The sequence below is a fragment of the Rhinoraja longicauda genome, chromosome 13 (assembly GCF_053455715.1).
Source record: "Rhinoraja longicauda isolate Sanriku21f chromosome 13, sRhiLon1.1, whole genome shotgun sequence".
NCBI classification, from domain to species: Eukaryota; Metazoa; Chordata; class Chondrichthyes; order Rajiformes; family Arhynchobatidae; genus Rhinoraja; species Rhinoraja longicauda.
This window is the reverse complement of record NC_135965.1, coordinates 49719030-49738317: the sequence shown is the minus strand read 5'-3', so window position 1 is coordinate 49738317 and position 19288 is coordinate 49719030. Positions and strand designations below refer to the sequence as shown.

Below are 19288 nucleotides of genomic sequence, written 5' to 3'. Positions count from 1 at the left end.
CTACAGAGAGAGGTTGAACAGGTTGGGTCTTTATTCTTTGGAGCGTAGAAGGTTGAGGGGGGACTTGATAAAGGTTTAAAACATTTTGAGAGGGACGGACAGAGTTGACGTGGGTAGGCTTTTCCCTTTGAGAGTGGGGAAGATTCCAACAAGGGGACATAGCTTCAGAATTGAGGGACAAAAGTTTAGGGGTAACATGAGGGGTAACTTCTTTACTCAGAGGGTGGTGGCTGTGTGGAATGGGCTTCCGGTGGAAGTGGTGGAGGCTGGCTCGATTTTATTATTTAAGAGTAAATTGGATAGGTATATGGATAGGAGGGGATTGGAGGGTTATGGTCTGAGTGCAGGTAGATGAGACTAGGTCAGGGAGAATGGTCGGCGTGGACTGGTAGGGCCGAACGGGCCTGTTTCCGTGCTGTAGTTGTTATATGGTTATATGATATAACATGTTTCTTAATTAGAACGGGTGTCAGGGTTATGGGGAGAAGGCAGGAGAACGGGGTTAGGAGGGAGAGATAGAAACATAGGAAATAGGTGCAGGAGTAGGCAATTCAGCTCTTCGAACCAGCACCACCATTCAATATGATCATGGCTGATCATCCAAAATCAGTACCCCGTTCCTACTTTTTCCCCATATCCCTTGATTCCGTTGTCCCTCAGAGCTAAATCTAACTCTCTCTTGAAAACATCCAGTGAATTAGCCTCCCCATTCTCCTGCCTTCTCCCCATAACCTCTGACACCCGCACTAATCAAGAATCTATCTATCTACACCTTAACTATACCCACTGACTTGGTCTCCACAGCCTTCTGTGGCAAAGAATCCCACAGATTCACCACCCTCTGACTAAAGACATTTCTCCTCATCTCCTTCCTAAAAGAACGTCCTTTAATCTTGAGGCTGTGACCTCTAGTTCTAGACTCTGCCACTATGCGAGACAAACTGCTTTGATTTCATGGTAATTTATTTTAAATGAAGTTTGTGTTTGCTGATTTGAATGAATGAATGAATGAATAAGTTTATTGGCCAAGTATGTGCATATACAAGGAATGTGCCTTGGTGCTCCGCTCACAAATGACAACACAAACATACAGTTAACAATTAAGAATAAAGCATAAACACATCAAAACAATAAGGATACAACATTACGGTCTAAACATGTGGGTGAAAATAAACCAGAGCAAAAAAGAGAAAAACAAAATTTCAACTGGGAATGGGACATGATCTTAAATTTTACCTCTGGACCCAATGACGGCCATCTGTGGCAAAGAATCCCATGGATTCACCACCCTCTGATGGAAGACATTCTAGCCTTAGAGGGAGTACAGAGAAGGTTCACCAGATTGATCCCTGGGATGGCAGGACTTTCATATGAAGAAAGACTGGATAGACTAGGCTTATACTCGCTGGAATTTAGAAGACTGAGGGGGGATCTTATAGAAACATATAAAATTCTTAAGGGGTTGGAGAGGCTAGATGCGGGAAGATTGTTCCCGATGTTGGGGGAGTCCAGAACCAGGGGTCACAGCTTAAGGATAAGGGGGAAGTCTTTTAGGACCGAGATGAGAAAACATTTCTTCACACAGAGAGTGGTGAATCTGTGGAATTCTCTGCCACAGAAGGTAGTTGAGGCCAGTTCATTGGCTATATTTAAGAGGGAGTTAGATGTGGCCCTTGTGGCTAAAGGGATCAGGGGGTATGGAGAGAAGGCAGGTACGGGATACTGAGCTGGATGATCAGCCATGATCATATTGAATGGCGGTGCAGGCTCGAAGGGCCGAATGGCCAACTCCTGTACCTATTTTCTATGTTTCTATGTTTCTAAGTGGAGGGAGGGATGGGGTAGGGGGGGGGGGGAGGTATGTGGGAAGTAGTGGGGGGGGGGGGGGGGTTGGAGTCCGGGTGAAGTCCGTGGTAAAATCTGGCCTTGAATCAGTGCGGTGTTTTGTTTCCTTGCAGACGTGTACTCATTTGATGAGGAGGAGGCAGTGCTCGACGCAAACATCGCGGAACACCTGATGCACTTTGGCATCGACATGCTGAACATGCAAACGGTGCGTGATACACCTTCAAAGTCAACTTGTCGAGTCTCACTGTCTGTAACTTGTTTTCACCTGGCCCACAGCTAACAATGGCCCACAGCTGACAATGGCCCACAGCTGACAATGGCCCACAGCTGACAATGGCCCACAGCTGACAATGGCCCACAGCTGACAATGGCCCACAGCTGACAATGGCCCACAGCTGACAATGGCCCACAGCTGACAATGGCCCACAGCTGACAATGGCCCACAGCTGACAATGGCCCACAGCTGACAATGGCCCACAGCTGACAATGGCCCACAGCTGACAATGGCCCACAGCTGACAATGGCCCACAGCTAACAATGGCCCACAGCTAACAATGGCCCACAGCTAACAATGGCCCACAGCTAACAATGGCCCACAGCTGACAATGGCCCACAGCTGACAATGGCCCACAGCTGACAATGGCCCACAGCTGACAATGGCCCACAGCTGACAATGGCCCACAGCTGACAATGGCCCACAGCTAACAATGGCCCACAGCTGTTTCATTTATCATCGTTACATTTTGCATTTCTTTCATTAATTCATTCTTTCATTCATTCTTTCATTCATTCATTCATTCATTCACTCATTCATTCATTTGTTCTCCATCTCTCTCTGTATCACCGTCTATATCTCTCAATAGACAATAGATAATAGGTGCTGGAGTAGGCCATTCAGCCCTTCGAGCCAGCACCGCCATTCAATGCAATCATGGCTGATCACTCTCAATCAGTACCCCGTTCCTGCCTTCTCCCTATACCCCCTCACTCCGCTATCCTTAAGAGCTCTATCCAGCTCTCTCTTGAAAGCATCCAACGAACTGGCCTCCACTGCCTTCTGAGGCAGAGAATTCCACACCTTCACCACTCTCTGACTGAAAAAGTTCTTCCTCATCTCTCGTTTTCCTCTCCCCTGACTCTCAGTCAGAAGAAGTGTCTCGACCCGAAACGTCACCTATTAGAGTCCCATAGAGTGATCCAGCGTGGGAACAGGCCCTTCGGCCCAACTTGCCCACACCGGCCAACGTGTCCCAGCTACATTAGTCCCACCTGCCCGCGCTTGGCCCATGTCCCTCCAAACCTGTCCTATCCATGTACCTGTCTAACTGTTTCTTAAACGATGGGATAGTCCCTGCCTCAACTACCTCCTCTGGCAGCTTGTTCCATACACCCACCACCCTCTGTGTGAGAAAGTTACCCCTCCGATTCCTATTAAATCTTTTATAAGAAAATGACTGCAGATGCTGGTACAAATCGAAGGTATTTATTCACAAAATGCTGTAGTAACTCAGCAGGTCAGGCAGCATCTCAGGAGAGAAGGAATGGGTGACGTCTTCAGAAGAAGGGTCTCGACCCGAAACGTCGCCCATTCCTTCTCTCCTGAGATGCTGCCTGACCTGCTGAGTTACTCCAGCATTTTGTGAATAAATACCTCTTATTAAATCCTTTCCTCTTCACCTTGAACCTATGTCCTCTGGCCCTCGATTCCCCTACTCTGGGCAAGAGACTCTGTGCATCTACCCGATCTATTCCTCTCGTGATTTTGTACGCCTCTATAAGATCACCCCTCATCCTCCTGCGCTCCAAGGAATAGAGACCCAGCCTGCTCAACCTCTCCCTGTAGCTCACATCCTCTAGTCCCGGCAAAATCCTCGTAAATATTCTCTGAACCCTTTCAAGCTTGACGATATCTTTCCTATAACATGGTGCCCAGAACTGAACACAATACTCTAAATGCGGCCTCACCAACGTCTCATACGACTGCAACATGGCCTCCCAACTTTGGAATGTCGCTACTTGTCCTTCACAAGAAACGGCGCAGTGTGGTGGGACACAGTAACAATCGGTCATTATTGGCAGCAAATAGTTTTTAGAGACACAGCGCGGAAACAGGCCCTTCGGCCCACCGAGTCCGTGCCGACCAGCGGTCCCCGCACACTAACACTATCCTAAACACACTAGGGACAATCTACTTTTTATACCAAGCCAATTAACCTACAAACCTGCACGTCTTTGGAGTGCGGGAGGAAACCGGAGATCTCGGAGAAAACCCACGCAGGTCACGGGGAGAACGTACAAACTCCGTACAGACGGCACCCGTAGTCGGGATGGAACTCGGGTCTCGGGCGCTGTGAGGCAGCAACTCTACCGCTGCGCCACCGTTTCGCCCATGTGAACCATTTTTCTCTGCACGCAAACTATTCTGAGCTTGACATCCCCAGTGGGAGAATGAAAACACACGTGTAACATGCTTGTGAGGCACGGTGGCGCAGCGGTAGAGTTGCTGCCTCACAGCGCCAGAGACCCGGGTTCAATCCTGAGCTCGGGCGATGTCTGTATAGAGTTTGAACGCCGGTTTAAATCGAAGGTAGACACAAAATGCTGGAGTAACTCAGCGGGTCAGGCAGCATCTCTGGAGAGAAGGGATGGGAAACGTCACCTATCCATGTTCTCCAGAGATGCTGCCTGACCCGCTGAGTTAATCCAGCATTTTGTGTCCACCTTAGAAAAGTAAATGGAACCGGATTGGATGCAGATTAATGAGAGTGTATTCATCATAATTGTGATCATACTTTACTGGCCGAGCGAGCAGCATCTGTATTAACGTGTGTCTATTGTACCTGTCCCCCAGTCTGACAAGGCTCGGGTGAGTGAGTGGGAGATGGTTCAGGAGTCGGGGACGAAGCTGAAGGCCATCTACGGCTCGGGCTACACTGGCATCAGGAACCTGGGCAACAGCTGCTTCCTTAGCTCCGTCCTCCAGGTCATCTTCTGCATCCCTGACTTCCAGCGAAGGTGAGCCCCCCTGCCCACCCCCCATCGCCCCCCCCCCCCCTGCCCACCCCCACCGCCCACCCCCCCCCCCCCCCCCCCCGCCCGCTTCCCTACACCGCGTTTGCAGTTGTGGCGCAGGGTGGTGCAGTGGTAGAGTTGCAGCCTCACGACCAGGGGTTGCCAACTATCTCATTCCCAAATACGGGACAAGGTGACGTCACCGCCCCGCGCCCCACATGACCTCACCCAGCCAGCGGCCACGTGCTCCCGCTCCACCAATGGCGGCCGCCCGGGCCGGGAGGCTGGTTGCTACGCAACCTCCGTCAGGCGAACACACTCGACCTCGCTCCCCGAACACACCTCGTTAGCGTACACTGTCCCGGCTTACAGCGGCTCCCGGGCCTACAGTGTCTGGGTCTACAGTGTCCCCCGGGCCTACAGTGTCCCCCGGGCCTACAGTGTCCCCCGGGCCTACAGTGTCCCCCGGGCCTACAGTGTCCGGGCCTACACTGTCCAGGCCTACAGTGTCCGGGCCTATACTGTCCCCCGGGCCTACAGTGCCCTGGCCTACAGTATCCCCCGGGTCTACAGTGTCCGGGCCTACACTGTCCGGGCCTACAGTGCCCTGGCCTACAGTATCCCCCAGGCCTACAGCGTCCCCCGGGCCTACAGTGTCCGGGCCTACACTGTCCGGGCCCACAGTGTCCTGGTCTACAGTGTCCTGGTCTACAGTGTCCTGGTCTACAGTGTCCTGGTCTACAGTGTCCCCCTGGTCTACAGTGTCCCCCTGGTCTACAGTGTCCCCCTGGTCTACAGTGTCCTGGTCTACAGTGTCCTGGTCTACAGTGTCCGGGTCTACAGTGTCCTGGTCTACAGTGTCCTGGTCTACAGTGTCCCCCGGGCCTACAGTGTCCTGGTCTACAGTGTCCCCCGGGTCTACAGTGTCCTGGTCTACAGTGTCCTGGTCTACAGTGTCCTGGTCTACAGTGTCCGGGTCTACAGTGTCCTGGTCTACAGTGTCCTGGTCTACAGTGTCCTGGTCTACAGTGTCCTGGTCTACACTGTCCCCCGGGTCTACAGTGTCCTGGTCTACAGTGTCCTGGTCTACAGTGTCCCCCTGGTCTACAGTGTCCCCCGGGTCTACAGTGTCCGGGTCTACAGTGTCCTGGTCTACAGTGTCCTGGTCTACAGTGTCCTGGTCTACAGTGTCCTGGTCTACACTGTCCCCCGGGTCTACAGTGTCCTGGTCTACAGTGTCCTGGTCTACAGTGTCCCCCTGGTCTACAGTGTCCCCCGGGTCTACAGTGTCCGGGTCTACAGTGTCCTGGTCTACAGTGTCCTGGTCTACAGTGTCCTGGTCTACAGTGTCCTGGTCTACAGTGTCCGAGTCTACAGTGTCCTGGTCTACAGTGTCCTGGTCTACAGTGTCCTGGTCTACAGTGTCCCCCTGGTCTACAGTGTCCCCCGGGTCTACAGTGTCCTGGTCTACAGTGTCCTGGTCTACAGTGTCCTGGTCTACAGTGTCCTGGTCTACAGTGTCCTGGTCTACAGTGTCCGAGTCTACAGTGTCCTGGTCTACAGTGTCCCCCGGGTCTACAGTGTCCTGGTCTATAGTGTCCCCCGGGTCTACAGTGTCCTGGTCTACAGTGTCCGAGTCTACAGTGTCCTGGTCTACAGTGTCCCCCGGGTCTACAGTGTCCGGGTCTACAGTGTCCCCCGGGTCTACAGTGTCCTGGTCTATAGTGTCCCCCGGGTCTACAGTGTCCTGGTCTACAGTGTCCTGGTCTACAGTGTCCTGGTCTACAGTGTCCCCCTGGTCTACAGTGTCCTGGTCTACAGTGTCCTGGTCTACAGTGTCCTGGTCTACAGTGTCCTGGTCTACAGTGTCCTGGTCTACACTGTCCCCCGGGTCTACAGTGTCCCCCGGGTCTATAGTGTCCCCCTGGTCTACAGTGTCCTGGTCTACAGTGTCCCCCGGGTCTACAGTGTCCCCCGGGTCTACAGTGTCCTGGTCTACAGTGTCCCCCGGGTCTACACTGTCCCCCGGGTCTACAGTGTCCTGGTCTACAGTGTCCCCCGGGTCTACAGTGTCCCCCGGGTCTACAGTGTCCTGGTCTACAGTGTCCCCCGGGTCTACAGTGTCCTGGTCTACAGTGTCCTGGTCTACAGTGTCCTGGTCTACAGTGTCCTGGTCTACAGTGTCCCCCGGGTCTACAGTGTCCTGGTCTACAGTGTCCTGGTCTACAGTGTCCTGGTCTACAGTGTCCCCCGGGTCTACAGTGTCCCCCTGGTCTACAGTGTCCCCCTGGTCTACAGTGTCCTGGTCTACAGTGTCCTGGTCTACAGTGTCCTGGTCTACAGTGTCCTGGTCTACAGTGTCCTGGTCTACAGTGTCCTGGTCTACAGTGTCCTGGTCTACAGTGTCCTGGTCTACAGTATCCGGGTCTACAGTGTCCCCCGGGTCTACAGTGTCCTGGTCTACAGTGTCCCCCGGGTCTACAGTGTCCCCCGGGTCTACAGTGTCCTGGTCTACAGTGTCCTGGTCTACAGTGTCCCCCGGGTCTACAGTGTCCCCCGGGTCTACAGTGTCCTGGTCTACAGTGTCCCCCGGGTCTACAGTGTCCCCCTGGTCTACAGTGTCCCCCTGGTCTACAGTGTCCCCCTGGTCTACAGTGTCCCCTGGGTCTACAGTGTCCCCCTGGTCTACAGTGTCCTGGTCTACAGTGTCCCCCTGGTCTACAGTGTCCCCCGGGTCTACAGTGTCCCCTGGGTCTACAGTGTCCCCCTGGTCTACAGTGTCCTGGTCTACAGTGTCCCCCTGGTCTACAGTGTCCCCCGGGTCTACAGTGTCCCCCTGGTCTACAGTGTCCCCCTGGTCTACACTGTCCCCCTGGTCTACAGTGTCCCCCGGGTCTACAGTGTCCCCCGGGTCTACAGTGTCCCCTGGGTCTACAGCGTCCCCCGGGTCTACAGTGTCCGGGCCTACAGCCCCCCCCCCCCCCCCTCCCGGGCCTAATCGGGGACAAGGGCGGTCCCGTACGGGACAAAACAATTTAGCCCAATATACGGGATGTCCCGGCTAATACGGGACAGTTGGCAACCCTACTCACAACGCCCGAGACCCGGGTTCCATCCTGACCTGTCGAGGATCTCAGAGATACTCCATCCCCCTGCCCACTATTTCCCTCCACCCCTCCCTCCCCTTCCACCCACTTCCCTCCCTCCGGCTTCTATCAGAGGGTAGTGAATCTGTGGGGGGGTGGGGGGGGGAATGGTTGGCACGTGAGAGGGTATCGCTTGCAGGGATAGCTGGGGAAACATCCATGGTGTACGTTTGTTTTCCAGGTATGTGGGGAATCTCCAAAGAATATTCGACTACTCTCCACTAGATCCGACTCAAGACTTTGATACGCAGATGTAAGGAACAGGTTCTGCAAAATGAAACAACGATCTCACAAGGTCATAGGGGATAGGAGCACAATTAGGCCATTCGGCCCATCGAGTCTACTCCGCCATTCAATCATGGCTGATCCATCTCTCCCTCCTAACCCCACTCTCATGCCTTCTCCCCGTAACCCCCGACACCCGCACTAATCAAGAATCTATCTATCTCCGCCTTAAATATATCTCAGCTGGAAGTGGTACCAGAGGGCACTTGGCGTTTAAGAGACTGTGGATAGACACGTGGATGTGCCAGGAATGGAGGGATATGGATCGTGTTGTGGAAGAGGAGATAGACACAAGAAGCTGGAGTAACTCAGCGGGTCAGGCAGCATCTGTGGAGAACATGGATAGGTGACGTTTCACAGAGTGCTGGAGTAACTCAGCGGGTCAGGCAGCATCTGTGGAGAACATGGATAGGTGACGTTTCACAGAGTACTGGAGTAACTCAGCGGGTCAGGCAGCATCTGTGGAGAGAAGGAAGAAGTCAAGACCCTTCCTCAGACTAATTATAAGATCTCTCATCCTCCTGTGCTCCAGGAGGGTTCTGGGGGGGAGTCAGAGACCAATTAACATACAAATCTGCATGTCTTTGGAGGGAGTTAAGAGGGACCAGAGATAGGAGTTAGTGCGGGTGTCAGGGGTTACTGGGAGAAGGCAGGAGAATGGGGTTAGGAGGGAGAGATGGATCAGCCATGATTGAATGGAGGAGTAGACTTGATGGGCCGAGTGGCCTAATTCTGCTCCTGTTACTCGTGACCTTATGAGTGTGGGAGGAAATTGGAGCAGCCGGAGAAAACACTCGCAGGTCACGGGGAGAACGTGCAAACTCTGTTCAGGCAGCGCCCGTATTCAGGATGGAACCCGGGTCTCTGGCGCCGTGAGGCAGCAGCTCTACCCGCTGCACCACCGTGCCGCCTTACAGTTTGGAGTTACGAAGAGATTCACAGGAATGGGATCCTGGGGAGGATCTGTGGTAGTCATGCAGGTAGCACTTATTACAACAAGGCTTGTACACAACAACAGGGATGTAATGCTGAGGCTCTACAAGGTGCTGGTCAGGCCACATTTGGAGCACTGTGAGCATTTTTGAGCCCCGTATCTGAGGAAGGATGTGCTGGCTCTGGAGAGGGTCCAGAGGAGGTTTACAAGAACCATCCCAGGAGTGAGTGGGTTAACCTATGATGAGCGTTTGTAGGCACTGGGCCTGTACTCGCTGGAGTTTAGTAGAATGAGGGGGGACCTCATTGAAACGTACAGAATAGTGAGCGGCCTGGATAGAGTGGATGTGGAGAGGATGTTTCCACTAGTGGGAGAGTCTAGGACCAGAGGGCACAGCCTCAGAATTAAAGGACGTTCTTTTAGGAAGGAGATGAGGAGGAATTTCTTCAGTCAGAGGGTGGTGAATCTGTGGAACTCTTTGTCCCAGAAGGTTGTGGGAGGCCAAGTCAGTGGACATTTTTAAGGCAGAGATAGATAGATTCTTGGTGTCAAAGGGCAGTCACGGTGGCGCAGCGGTAGAGTTGCTCGGGTTCGATCCCGACTATGGGCGCCGTCTGTACGGAGTTTGTACGTTCTCCCCGTGACCTGCGTGGGTTTTCTCCGAGATCTTCGGTTTCCTCCCACACTCCAAAAAGACGTGCAGGTTTGTAGGTTAATTGGCTGGGTAAATGTAAAAATTGTCCCTAGTGGGTGTAGGATAGTGTTAATGTGCGGGGATCGCTGGGCGACGCGGACCCGGTGGGCCGAAGGGCCTGTTTCCGCGCTGTATCTCTAAATGTAAAATTTCTAAATCTAAAAATCTAAAGGTTATGGGGAGAAGGAAGATAATCGGCCATGATTGATTGGCAGAGTTGACTTCATGGGCCTAATTCTGCTCCTATCTCTATGATCTTCTGACCTTATCAGCATGTGTTTGACACAGGGAGTGGATGTGAAAGGTGTGATTTTGTTTTTGAAGGGCCAAGTTGGGACACGCTCTGCTCTCTGGCCTATACTCCAGACCACCTATGAAGTCCGATGTAATTGAGCAGGTGATGAAAGAAGAGAGCAAGGTATTTGATTCCATTCCCTCCCAGCTTGATATCTCATGTGATTGACTTTTTAAAAAAAACATGCCACGGACACCAGCTTTAAACTTTGCCCCTCTCACCTTCAAGCTACGCCCTCTGGCCTTCGATTTTCCAACCTTCAGTTTGAGTTTAGTTCATTGTCATGTGCACCGAGGTACAGTGAAACATAGAAACATAGAAACATAGAAAATAGGTGCAGGAGTAGGCCATTCGGCCCTTCCAGCCTGTACGCACCGCCATTCAATATGATCATGGCTGATCATCCAACTCAGTATCCCGTACCTGCCTTCTCTCCATACCCCCTGATCCCTTTAGTCACAAGGGCCACATCTAACTCCCTCTTAAATATAGCCAATGAACTGGCCTCAACTACCTTCTGTGGCAGAGAATTCCACAGATTCGCCACTCTCTGTGTGAAAAAAAACTTTCTCATCTCGGTCCTAAAAGACTTCCCCCTTATCCTTAAACTGTGACCCCTTGTTCTGGACTTCCCCAACATCGGGAACAATCTTCCTGCATCTTGCCTGTCCGACCCCTTAAGAATTTTGTAAGTTTCTATAAGATCCCCCCTCAATCTTCTAAATTCCAGCGAGTACAAGCCGAGTCTATCCAGTCTTTCTTCATATGAAAGTCCTGCCATCCCAGGAATCAATCTGGTGAACCTTCTCTGTACTCCCTCTATGGCAACAATGTCTTTCCTCAGATTAGGAGACCAAAACTGTACGCAATACTCCAGGTGTGGTCTCACCAATGCCCTGTACAACTGCAGCAGAACCTCCCTGCTCCTATACTCAAATCCCCTCGCTATGAATGCCAACATACCATTCGCTTTCTTCACTGCCTGCTGCACCTGCATGCTTGCTTTTATTGACTGGTGTACCACGACACCCAGGTCTCGTTGCATCTCCCCTTCTCCTAATCGGCCACCATTCAGAAAAGCTATCGTTGCGTGCTAACCAGCCAGTGGAAAGACGAAACCTGATTACAATCGAGCCGTCCACAATGTACAGATGCATGATAATGTTTAGTGCAAGGTAAAGCCAGTAAAGTCCGATTAAAGATAGACCCTGGGAAAAATGTTCTGACTCTCTGCCCTATCTACGCCTCTCGTCATTTTATAAATTTCTCTCATGTCTCCCCCCAACCTCTGGCATTCCAGAGAAACCAATCCAAGTCTGTCCAACCTTTAAACGTTGCCCCACCTTAAAGCTGTGGCCTATTGTGTTAGGTTGTTCCATTCCGGGAAAGAGGTTCTGACTGTCTACCCGATCTGTGCCACGATAGGACGTTATTCATCCCAGGAGGGAAATTGGTCTGCCAACAGTCATAAAACACAAAGTACATGGAACATGGAATTAAAGTGTCGAGTGGGGATGGGGATGGGCAACGAATGGGGGGGAGGGAAGGGAGGAGTTGTACGGTTTGATAGCCACAGGGAAGAAGGATCTCCTGTGACGCTCTGTCCCGCATCTTGGTGGGACGCTCTCCATAGTCTCCACATCCTTCCTGTAATAGACATAGGTGCAGGAGGAGGCCATTCGGCCCTTCGAGCCAGCACCGCCATTCAATGTGATCATGGCTGATCATTCTCAATCAGTACCCCGTTCCTGCCTTCTCCCCATACCCCCTGACTCCACTATCCTTAAGAGCTCTATCTAGCTCTCTCTTGAATGCATTCAGAGAATTGGCCTCCACTGCCTTCTGAGGCAGAGAATTCCACAGATTTACAACTCTCTGACTGAATTTTTTTTTCCTCCTCTCAGTTCTAAATGGCCTACCCCTTATTCTTAAACTGTGGCCCCTTGTTCTGGACTCCCCCAACATTGGGAACATGTTTCCTGCCTCTAACGTGTCCAACCCCTTAATAATCTTATACGTTTCGATAAGATTCCCCCTCATTCTTCTAAATTCCAGTGTATACAAGCCTAGTCGCTCCAGTCTTTCAACATACGACAGTCCCGCCATTCCGGGAATTAACCTAGTAAACCTACGCTGCACGCCCTCAATAGCAAGAGTGGGGGTGAGCAGAATTACACGCAACACTCCAAATGCGGCCTGACCAACCGCGGCTCAACCACAGTCGTAAGAGCTGCATCTTGATATAAGGTGAAGGTGACCGATGCCGGGGTTATTTACATTTATATATTCGATCTCCCACCTTTGGCCCAATCACACTTTGACCTTTGCTTCCCCTCTCACCCCCTTTGACCTTTGCTTCCCCTCTCACCCCATTGAACTTTGCTCCCCTCACCCCTTTGACCTTTGCTCCACTCTCACCACGCTGACCTTTGACATTTGCTCCCCTTTCACCCCATTGACCATTGAACTTTGCTCCCCTCACCCCTTTGACCTTTGCTCCCCTCTCACCATGCTGACCTTTGACATTTGCTCCCCTCTCACCCCATTGGCCATTGAACTTTGCTCCCCTCACCCCTTTGACCTCTGCTCGCCTCTCACCATGTTGACCTTTGCTCCCTTCGCCCCTTTGACCTTTGCTCCCCTCTCACCACACTGACATTTGACATTTGCTCCCCTCACGCCCCCTTTTTCCCGTCTGGAGCTGGTCACCAGCATATTGTTCACAGCTCTGTTTTATTGATTACAGTCACAACAACAGGGCATGGTGCCCCGAATGTTTAAAGCTTTGGTCGGGAAAGGACATCCAGAGTTTTCATCGAATCGACAGCAAGATGCGCTAGAATTCTTTCTGCATTTAATCAGCCTTGTCGATGTAAGTCTCCAGCTGTGGGTAGTCTTTACTTCAATTCCAAATTTTAGTTGAGTACTAGACTAAGTGGACCCATTGGGCCCAAACCTCTCCGTTAGCCTACAGTTATGCTCCCCGAACATACTCCGTTAGCCTACAGTGTCCGGGCCTACGCCGGCCCCCAGGTCTACAGTGTCCAGGCCTCCAGTGTCCGGGCCTACACTGTCCAGGGCCTACAGCGCCCCCGGGCCTAATACGGGACAAGGGCGGTCCCGTACGGGACAAACTAATTTAGCCCCAAAAAACGGGATGTCCCGGCTAATACGGGACAGTTGGCAACCCTACAAACATGATACCAAGCCCGTCAGTTATACTGTAGTTTAGTGATACAGCACAAGCACAGGATGACACAGCAAGGTGAATCAGCGGTGGAGTTGCCGCCTGACAGCACTTGCAGCGTCAGAGACCCGGCTTCAAGCTGCCTGTACAGAGCTTGTACGTTCTCCCCGTGACCACGTGGGTTTCCTCAGGGTGCTCCGGTTTACCCCCACATCCCAAAGACGTGCGGGTTTGTAGGTTAATTGGCCCTCTGTAAATTGTAGATTGTCCCTAGTGTGTGTAGGATAGTGTTAGTGTAGGGGGGGATTGCTGGTCGGCGCGGACCCGGTGGGCTGAAGGGCCTGTTAGCGGCTGTATCTGGAATTTAGAAGGATGAGAGGAGATCTTATTGAAACGTATAAGATTATTAAGGGGTGGGACACGTTAGAGGCAGGAAACATGTTCCCAATATTGGGGGAGTCCAGAACCAGGGGCCACAGTTTAAGAATAAGGGGTAGGCCATTTAGAACTGAGATGAGGAAAAACCTTTTCAGTCAGAGAGTTGTGAATCTGTGGAATTCTCTACCTCAGGAGGCAGTGGAGGCCAATTCTCTGAATGCATTCAAGAGAGAGCTAGATAGAGCTCTTAAGGATAGCGGAGTCAGGGGGTATGGGGAGAAGGCAGGAACGGGGCACTGATTGTGAATGATCAGCCATGATCACATTGAATGGCGGTGCTGGCTCGAAGGGCCGAATGGCCTCCTCCTGCACCTATTGTTTATTGTCCATTGTGTATTGTCTATTGTCTATCTCTAAACCAAGCTAAGAGCTCCCTTTTGTTGCGTTCCAGAGGAACAACAGCGGTTCGGACGATCCCAGCGAAGTGTTCCGCTTTGTGGTGGAGGATCGGGTGGAGTGTTGCCAGTCTAGGAAAGTCAAGTACAAGGAGAGAGTGGACTATGTCATGCAACTGCCTGCTGTCATGGAGGCCGCAAGCAACAAAGGTGCTTCCACACCACCCTGCATGGTGTAGATGGGCAAACGTGTGGGAAAGTGGAGGCATGATCACGCATCAGGGCTGGAGGTTTGGAGGGATATGGGCCAAACGCAGGCAGGCGGGACTATTAGAAAATAGGTGCGGGAGGAGGCCATTTGGCCCTTCGAGCCAGCACTGCTGGGACATTGTTGGCCGGCGTGGGCAAGTTGGGCCGAAGGGCCTGTTTCCACGCTATTTTCCAGAACCAGGGCCCCCACAGTCTAAGAATAAAGGGGAGGCCATTTAAAACTGAGGTGAGAAAAAAACTTTTTCACCCAGAGAGTTGTGAATTTGTGGAATTCTCTGCCACAGAGGGCAGTGGAGGCCGATTCACTGGATGGATTTAAAAGAGAGTTAGATAAAGCTCTAGGGGCTAGCGGAATCAAGGGATATGGGGAGAAGGCAGGCACGGGTTACTGATTGTGGATGATCAGCCATGATCGCAATGAATGGCGGTGCTGGCTCGAAGGGCCGAATGGCCTCCTCCTGCACCTATTTTCTATGTTTCTATTCTGCACTCATCTCACTTGTGAGGGAGGGAACTGCAGATACTGGTTTCCACCGATGAAAGACGCAAAATGCTGGAGTAACTCAGCGGGACAGGCAGCATCTCTGGAGAGAGGGAAGAAGTCGAGACCCTTCCTCAGACTCATTGTTTTGTTCATTTCTTGACAGATTGAGATCCTTCTTCAGATCCGTCTGAAGAAAGGTCCCAACCCAAGACGTCACCTATTCCTTTCCTCCAGAGATGCTGCCTGACCTGTGTTACACTTGTATTGGTATCAAGGACCTGTAAATGTACCTACACTTTCCTCATGGAGAGATGGTCCTGGAGTCACACACCACATAAACAGGCCCTTCAGCCCAATGCTTCCATGCTGTCCAAGATGCCCCTCACACACGCACACTCACACACACGCACATGCACACATACACACACACACACACACACGCATGCACGCACATGCACACACACACACACACACCACACATGCACACACACACTTACACACCACTCACACACACACGCATGCACGCGCGCGCACACACACACACACACACACACCACACATGCACACACACACACTTACACACCACACACACACGCATGCACGCGCGCGCGCACACACACACACACAGACACACACACACACACACACACACACACACACACACACACACACACACACACACACACACACACACACACACACACACACACACACACACACACACCCTGAGTTACTCCAGCACTTGGTGTCTTTGTTAATGTTGGATCACATTAGGTTGACTTCAAGATTCCATCCAGCCAATGAAGGGGAATTCTGTTTGGAATGAATAGATGTGAAAGCTCTCAGTGATATTTCGATGCATCTTTACATTGCGTTGCCTTTTGGCGGCCTGCAGAGGAGATAATTGCGTATGAGTTGCGGAGGCGAGAGGCGGAGAGAGTGAAGCAGCCTTTGCGAGAGGTGGTCCGAGCCAGAATCCCCTTCAGTGCTTGCCTCCAAGCCTATCAGGAGCCAGAAAACGTGGCGGACTTCTGGAGCAGCGCACTGCAAGCAAAGTCGGCCGCAGTAAAGTAAGTGTGTGACTCTAGTCTAGAGAGACAGCATGGAAACAGGCCCCCCGGCCCACCGAGTCCACGCTGACCAATGATCCCCCGCGCACACCGGTTACCACACGACAGAGGTTTGTCCAATTTAGGATCATGAAAGTTCCACGTTATCCCACTTCCTCATCCACTCCTTACGCAATTTACAGAGGGCTGATTAACTGACAAACCCACACGTCTTTGGAGTGCGGGAGGAAACCGGAGCGCCCGGAGAAAACCCACGCAGGTCACGGGGAGAACGTACAAACTCAGTGCAGACAGCGCCCGTGGTCGGGATCGAACCTGGGTCTCTGGTGCTGTGAGGCAGCAACTCTAATAATAATAATAATAATAATGCATTACATTTATATAGCGCTTTTCTAAACACTCAAAGGCGCTTTACAAGGTTTACTAAAACATAAAAGAAAATAAATAGATAAATAAGTAAACGAACAGAGAAAGGAGACAGAAGGTGAGGTGACGGTCAGTGGTTGAAGGCAGTGCTGAACAGGTGAGACTTCAGTGATGTTTTGAATGTGGTGAGTGAGGAGGAGTCTCTGACGGTTTAGGGTAGTGAGTTCCAGAGTGTGGGAGCAGCGATGGAGAAAGCCCTGTCCCCCCCAGGATCTACCGCTGCGCCACCGTGCCGCCCAAACTGGTGCTGGGCTATATTTCATACGTTTAAGTCATACGTTCTATGACAAACAGTTGCCACAAAAGTGCTGCCAAAGTTACAACAAGTCCTCTCTCAGTTTTGTTGGTCCCTTCTTTAACACCCCGCCCCCCCTCACGCTGGGACCCCCTTGGTTCTCAGCCGGCTGAAGGGCCCGTTTCCACGCTGTGTGACTCTCTGACATTTCCCTACAGAGAGCGAGGCACTGTTAGTGCACAGAGGCCTACACAGACATGGGTTACCGCTGGCTGACGTGTTTGACGTTGTGCCACAGCTCACCAACGTCACACTGCTGCACTGACCAGAGGTTCCTCTTCAGTTGTCAGAGTGCAGAGTAAATGATGCCCCCCTGAATGTGGCGGGGGCAAGATCACGCACTGGCCAGTGTTTATTTTTAAACTCCACAAACTCGGCCTCATGGCGATATTTTCTAGCTACGGGAAGATGAGATTCTTTAGAGCTACGCCTAATTAGCTTTGTAGTGTAAAAAAAACATGCAGATGCTGGTTTAAATCGAAGGTGGGCACAGAATGCTGGAGTGGCCTGACACGCTGAGTTACTCCAGCTTTTTGTGACACCTTCGATTTGTACCAGCATCTGCAGTTATTTTCCTACGGAGTAACTCAACGGGACGGGAAGCATCTCTGGAGAGAAGGAATGGGTGAGGTTTCGGGCCGAGACCCTTCCTCAGAGTGCGTAGGAAAGAACTGCAGGTGCTGGTTTAAATCGAAGGTGGACACAAAATGCTGGAGTAACTCAGTGGGTCAGGCAGCATCTCAGGAGAGAAGGAATGGGTGAGGTTTCGGGCCGAGACCTGAAACGTCACCCATTCCTTCTCTCCAGAGATGCTGCCCGACCCGCTGAGTTACTCCAGCATTTTGTGTCCACCTTATCAGCTTTATTTACAATGCCTCCTTGCTAAACTTTTCCATATCACTCACGATTTTGCAAATGGAAAAAAATGACATCACGTTTCTGGAAAAATAATTGGAGACAATTTTATTTAATACCAAATGAAATGGTCATGAATTAAAATGTAGCAGCTGGTTCTGATATTTAAAATGGGGTTATTTTGTTTATAGGACCATCCGCTTTGCTTCATTTCCTGAGTATCTGGTGATCCAAATAAAGAAATTCACCTTCGGTATCGACTGGGTCCCGAAGAAATTAGGTAAGCTGTTGGAAATCTGTCATCGTTAAAGTGGTCACGTTTTCTCAGCTGTATATTTTTATTAAAATATGCATCATTCACAATACACTATCAAGATGGAACTGCCTTATTGAATAAGTTGGTTAAAATGCACAGAGTGCTGGAGTAACTCAGCGGGTCAGGCAGCATCTGTGGAGAACATGGATAGGTGACGTTTCACAGAGTGCTGGAGTAACTCAGCGGGTCAGGCAGCATCTGTGGAGAACATGGATAGGTGACGTTTCACAGAGTGCTGGAGTAACTCAGCGGGTCAGGCAGCATCTGTGGAGAACGTGAATAGGTGACGTTTCACAGAGTGCTGGAGTAACTCAGCGGGTCAGGCAGCATCTGTGGAGAACATGGATAGGTGACGTTTCACAGAGTGCTGGAGTAACTCAGCGGGTCAGGCAGCATCCCAGGAGATGTCCTGGAGATGGGTCTGAAGACGAGTCTCGACACAAAGCGTCACACATTCCTTCTCTCCAGAGATGCCGCCTTTGTTACTCCAGCATTTCGCTCTGGAGAACATGGATAGGAGTCGATTCGGGTCATGAACCTTCTTCAGGCTGATTGTAAGGTGGGCAAGGGGAGGGTCAGGGCAGAGCTTCGTGGGTAATAGGTCACAATGGACAGGCAGATGGTTTGGATCAAAGGCCAGAGAAAAGAACATTAGGTGTGAGACAGGTTTGAAGAGTTGTGGATTAGGAATCTGGGGGGTGAGGGGGGGGGGGGGTGAGGGGGGAGTCGGGGGAGGTGGGAGGTTATGAAGGTTATGGGCAGGTGGGACGAGTGTAGATGGGGCATCTCGGTCGGCATGGGCTAGTTGGGACAAAAAGGGCATGTTACTGTGTAGGAAGGAACTGCAGATGCTGGTTTACACCGAAGATAGACACAAAATGCTGGAGTAACTCAGCGGGTCAGGCAGCATGTCTGGAGAGAAGGAATGGGTGTCGTTTCGGGTCGAGGCCCTTCTTCAGACAGTTCTGAAGAAGGGTCTCATTCTGAAACGCCACCTATTCCTTCTCCCCAGGCCTGTTTCGGTGCTGTATGAATCTAAGAGACACCATGATCGTTGGGCTGTTAGTTGTTTTCGATAATGTTGGGGAGTGAATCTCTGTGGCACTGTCCCTGGCAGTGGAGGGAAAACAACACCAGTTCTAGATCCATTCAGGAGAGTGTACGAGCGGTCATGTGCGGAAAGCCGGATGCGGTTTCGTTTTAGAGATACAGCGCGGAAACAGGCCCTTCGACCCACCGAGCCCGCGCCGACCAGCGATCCCCGCACACTAACACTATCCTACACACACTAGGGACAGTTTACAATCTTTACCTAAGCCAATTAACCTACAATCCCGCACATCTTTGGAGTAGAAACAGAAACATAGACAATAGGTGCAGGGGGAGGCCATTCGGCCC

At 51.5% G+C, this 19288-nt stretch overlaps 1 protein-coding gene across 1 annotated transcript in view; it reads left to right on the top strand.

Moving 5' to 3' along the window:
- The window catches only part of usp13 (ubiquitin specific peptidase 13), a 59824-nt gene that overhangs the window by 20416 nt on the left and 20120 nt on the right, over positions 1 to 19288 (top strand). Inside the window, exons 6-13 of the mRNA XM_078410094.1 lie at positions 1959 to 2086; positions 4709 to 4863; positions 8188 to 8259; positions 10244 to 10337; positions 12961 to 13086; positions 14231 to 14384; positions 15824 to 15998; positions 17766 to 17854. Coding sequence (XP_078266220.1) covers positions 1959 to 2086; positions 4709 to 4863; positions 8188 to 8259; positions 10244 to 10337; positions 12961 to 13086; positions 14231 to 14384; positions 15824 to 15998; positions 17766 to 17854 — 993 coding nt within the window. The remainder of the gene's footprint in view (positions 1 to 1958; positions 2087 to 4708; positions 4864 to 8187; positions 8260 to 10243; positions 10338 to 12960; positions 13087 to 14230; positions 14385 to 15823; positions 15999 to 17765; positions 17855 to 19288) is intronic.